The following is a 5142-nucleotide window of genomic DNA, read 5'->3' as shown; positions in this document are numbered from 1 at the left end:
TTGAAAAAAATTATCTATGTCAATAGGCTCTATACAGCAATAACAAAATGTAATGAAGGTATTTGTTGGGGCCCACTGCCTTAGGAGTTCTTCATAATCACTTACCTACGGAAAAGACAAATAGAATTGAATGAAAAAGCATCTGCTTGTTATCAACTATAAGAATCATATTAGTACTTAGTTGAAATATTTCACAGAATCAAAACACAAAAATGGAACACACTGTAGCACTCTGATTTTTCTCATCTGCCTTAATGAATGTACCACATGGAGCTCTTTCAATAAGAATTGCTGGCAGAGAAGAAACTCTAACCTTGGCACAAGAGGGAGCCTAATGTTTTTATAAAACACATATTTTTAAGAATAAGGAAGATAAAATGTAATCTGGTAAAATATACATAACCGTAGTTGACTAACATTAAAAATCAGATTGTTCTCTCTCCCATTTTCTCTCCTGATATCACGATGTGCTCATTCTCCTCTGTGGATTCCTAATTTTGCTGGCATCTATGTATAAAAGGAATAATAAGACAGGTGCTTCTAGTCTTTAAACCTGTAACATTCATATATGGAAAATAACAATTTTCTGAATTCTCTCTGGTTTACCACAATCTGCGTTTTCTGGATCTCTGTATTCATTAATAGATAGCTTCAGATGGAAGTCATAACTATCCCCACCACAAAAATCACCAGTTGCTTTATCCAACTCTGAAAAACTGGTGGATTCAGTGAAAATAAAATCTTGATGTCTAACTAAAGCTGATTATTTGAAAGGCTCTCTGGCTGACTAGCTCATTTTATAAATGCAGAGGTACTAAAATTCAAGGGCTCATTTTAGACTAGAAAACCTAATGATTTAGCTTTTATCTCTTCAGTGATGGTTGTCAACTCCAAAATAGAGAGGATTTGTGAAAAAGAAAAAAAGAAATCTACTTAGTATCTATCTGTGGCAGGCACTGTATTAAACTGTGTGTGTGTAGTCTCATTTAATCTTTAAAAATAACCAATGAAGTATTACTTCCCATTTCATAGATGAAGAGGCTGAAAAGAAGACAAGTTAACTTTTTCATTTTGCAACTATTAAAAATGATAGAGCTCAGATTTAAACTTAGGGCCATGGAGTTCCTGTCGTGGCTCAGTGGTTAGCAAACGCAACTAGCATCCACGAGGACGCAGGTTCCATCCCTGGCCTCACTCAGTGGGTTAAGGATCCAGCATTGTCATGAGCTATGGTGTAGGATGCAGACGTGGCTTGGATCCTGCACTGCTGTGGTGTAGGCTAGCAGCTACATATCCGACTGGACCCCTTTGCCTGGGACCCTCCATGTGCCATGGATGTAGCCCTGAAAAGACAAAAAGACCAAGATAAATAAATAAACTTAGCCCCAAATCTTACCCCTCAGGTGAGCAACAGATGTCTATTCAAAGCATCTTGTTAGTAATACAGGGAGCTAATTGAATAATATGGACACATATCTACAAACATATTTCTGATGCTAGGAAATGATAGATTAGACAGATAGACAGACAGATACAGATAATAGACAAATCAGAATGTTAAGGTTGTTAGGGTAGCATCATTTCTATATAATTATATGTATAATATACTTAATATATATAAATATATCTTATGTTTATGCTTACCAATTAAGTCTTTGACAAACATTCTAAATTCTACATAAAAATAACTATAGGAAAGAGCCTTTTGATGATGATAAGACATTCTCAAAGGAAAATACAAGTAATACCATTCTCCAGCAAGTAACTGCAAATAATCTTAAAAACTTAAGACTACTATTTTAAATTTCTGAAAATGAGTTTTTCTATGTAATTTTTCCATAGCATTTAATGTCCATAAATCTTGGGGGAGTGTATTATTTCAAATGAAAATATCAACATTCTCACAAATTTGCAAACCAGCAGCATGCATAAAATAAGAAGTGGAAAACAATGGCCAGAATATGATATTCTAAAACTAACTGTAGAAAGACATAATCAATTTTTTTTTCTAGTCACCCAAATCACCTCAAGATAAATGATGCAGTATAATTAAGTAGAGAAAAGTTTACTTTGCTCAGATCCATTGGGAGCAGTAAATCTTTTAACACTTACTGAATTTGTGCTAATTAGTTATCCATGAAAGGCACTGTTGTTATTAAAAATGATTGTAGAGTTTTAGTAAAGGAAAGAAAAAGAACTATTGAGGTAAATTGAAGAATTTTTCAGTTAAGAATCAAAGGAAAAGGAAATGGCACTTGTTTTCACACCTTTATCAAAATAAGCACAAAAGGCATTAAAGATACATCAGCATCTAGGTGAACTAACAAGTGGAAACAGGAAAATTTGAGCATATGCTAGTATCATGTGGTATGAAAAAGGTTTAAAGAAGTGTAATTTAACTATTTTGGTACGTGGAATGGGGAAAAAGGCAATTCTACATTTTTCTAGCATTCGGGTCATACAGAGAATTGTTTTAAGTTATTCGGCCTTTTTGAACCTCCCTTTCTTCTTTGGTAAAGAGTCAGAATAAAATTTGATCTTGCAGGGTTTTTGCCGAGATCACATGAAATAAGGAATGTTAAAACACTCTGAAAGCTATACAGAGCTATAAAAACATAGGGTATTTTTATTAGTTTCTAGAGTGAAAATTATTCAGAGCTAATAAGAAGTATGTAGTAGTGTGAAAACAAGAAGCAGCCAGAGGGTTGAGTAATCCATTTAGGAAAATCCACATTTTAAAGGAGTTCTAGCCAACCTCACTGGTCATATTAAATCAATGATGCAGTCATCGGCAGTAGGATACAGCGTCCCTGCCCTATTTTTCCTCATTCATCATTCAATGGGCTGGACCACTTTGAAAAACAAAGAGAGAAGCAGATGGGGAAGCTGGTTAGATGCTGTCATATCTGGTTTTGAATCTACGTAGGTTCTGTTTCAGCCTAAAAAAAGGAAGATCAAGGTTTCTTAATCCTCCAAACCCAAAAATAGGCATGGCCTGCTGTAGAGAGAATTACATTGAAAGAGGTTTTTATTCAGTATTAGCTTATGGATCTCAGTCTCCAAGGCATCATCTTAAGAGGCAAGTCCCTCTCATAGCTAAACAATTATAAGGACAATAATATTGATTACATTTTACAAGAATGATATTTTGCCCTTAGCTGTAGATGCCATGCTTTGAGGAGCCCACTATGTCCTTGCCTATCCCTGAGTTCCATACTGAATAGAATCATTGCTTTAGCTTTTCTATTCACATCCAAATGAATGGTGACATGCAACCTCAAGATAGCAAAGGACAAAGACAAATGTCAATGAAATACAGTGAGGTAGGACTGGAATTTAGAAAGGACCAAACTAATATTCTTTTTTCTTAATTTTTAATTTTTTTTTTTTTTTTTTAGAAATTTTCCATCAACCTGTTTCCATTTTAAAAGTTTGTGGAAGAACAGCTTGAGACTGCTCAGTGGTTGTTTCTCCCCATTCAGTGGTTTGGGCAGGGGGAGCTTCAGGCAAGTCTTCAGTGGCAGGCTGAGCACTCCAGTCTTCAGAGGGACCTGCTGGATGGGCACAGAGGGCACCTGCATGCCTTCAGATCAGTCTCCCACTTCAGGTTAAATAGCAGTGAATTCAGGAGCAGGAGCTGTCCATTTACCCTGAAATTACTCCTTGGTCACAGCTTTCCCAGCTGCTGCCTTCTCTTCGTTTGCAATCTCTTCAGGATCTTTGCAGAAGGAGAAGTCAGGCATGACCTCCCATGAGTGTTCACCGGAGGTGGTGCCACACATGCACAGAACTTCCCAGGTGAGCATCCGCCACATCAGACCCGCAAAGAGAGCTCCCTTGTTGCACAGGATGGTGATGTCCACATGACACAGAGGAGAGTCTGTGTTACACATGGCCGTGGGAGGCAGGTGAACATAAGAGGTCTCTGGGAGAGGCTGGTGGTCATCCCTGGGAACAGTAACCACCAGAAGTCTTGGCTCCCGGAAGGCTGCCTGGATCTGGTTAGTGCAGGTTCCAGGAGTGAAGCAGCCAGCAATAGGGGTGGCTCCGGTGGCAGCAGAAAACTTGAGCGTAGCTTGCGGGCCAGTATTCCCAGAGGATGTTTCAATAGGAGCCATGGCACAAGTTGCCAACAGAAGCTTCTGCCAGGTTCACTCCAGATTTTTGATGTAGATACATACCATCACTTTTCCTTTTGTAGATATACTGTTCCACTTGGAAGCCAAAGTTGCTGCCACTTAAGCAGATTCCTGCTGGAAGGGATTTGAGGACATCTTCCTCCTTCATTGTGAAAGTTTCCCTTCAACTTAAGAAGGGAATGCAGAACAGCTCTGTATGGACCACTGTCTGAGTAGTGTGGAAAAGCTGATAGTATTTTTATATCCTTACTATGTGCCTGGCACGGAGGAGTAACTTGATTAACATTTCTCCTTTAGTCTTTAAAATAGTCCTATAAGAATATTTTTTTAATTATTTCAAAGCTTTCAGATAAGAAGGATTAAGTTTAGAAAGGTTAAGATGTTGAAGTAATGATTGCTGCAGTCAGCAATCAACTCCAAAATCATGGCCCATAATCCTGCCCCTATCACAGTGCTTCACAGACTCTGTGAAATTTCTGTACTCAGTTTTGCTTTTGTTTTGTTGTAATTGTGTTACCAGCAAGAAAATACTGTCATCATCAAAAAAAAAAAAAAATCATTAGAGAAATTCAACTGGAAAACAGATATAAAAGTAGATAATCTGAGAGTAAGGTCATAAAGAAGAGGCCTTCATTAATAACCTCTAACACTCCTGCATTGGCCACTGTAGCTTTTTTTCCAAAGCTCTGTCCCTTTCTAGGACTCAGAAAATCACTCAACAAGCTAACTTGTATCATTTCTCTAAAAACTGCTCTTAGTGAGGGCAGATGGAGGTAAAGGGGTGACCTGGAATAAGATTACTAAAAGGAAAAGGGAAGAAACAGAAAGGAGATAAGAATGGAATCAAAAAGTTAATTTGCTTATTTCACAATTCAGCCTACGATCAGTCCTGGATTTAAGACACTCCATGTCATTTATGCTAACGATTTGAATACAAATTTATTTTGACCAGCAAACTCTCAGATTATGAATCATACATTTTCCTAGTCACATCTTACATTAA

The 5142-nt window shown here is 37.4% G+C and overlaps 1 protein-coding gene across 1 annotated transcript; it reads right to left on the bottom strand.

The window, feature by feature from the left end:
* Positions 1 to 3611: 3611 nt before the first annotated feature.
* Positions 3612 to 4287, bottom strand: LOC125111355 (40S ribosomal protein SA-like). The gene is given in 2 exon segments (XM_047753292.1): positions 3612 to 4178; positions 4180 to 4287. Coding segments are annotated over 2 exon segments (630 nt in total). The 3' UTR covers positions 3612 to 3656.
* Positions 4288 to 5142: the final 855 nt, after the last annotated feature.

The sequence above is a fragment of the Phacochoerus africanus genome, chromosome 11, assembly GCF_016906955.1.
Source record: "Phacochoerus africanus isolate WHEZ1 chromosome 11, ROS_Pafr_v1, whole genome shotgun sequence".
NCBI lineage: Eukaryota > Metazoa > Chordata > Mammalia > Artiodactyla > Suidae > Phacochoerus > Phacochoerus africanus.
Note: the sequence above shows the minus strand (reverse complement) of the source record. Positions and strands in the feature narration are given on the sequence as shown.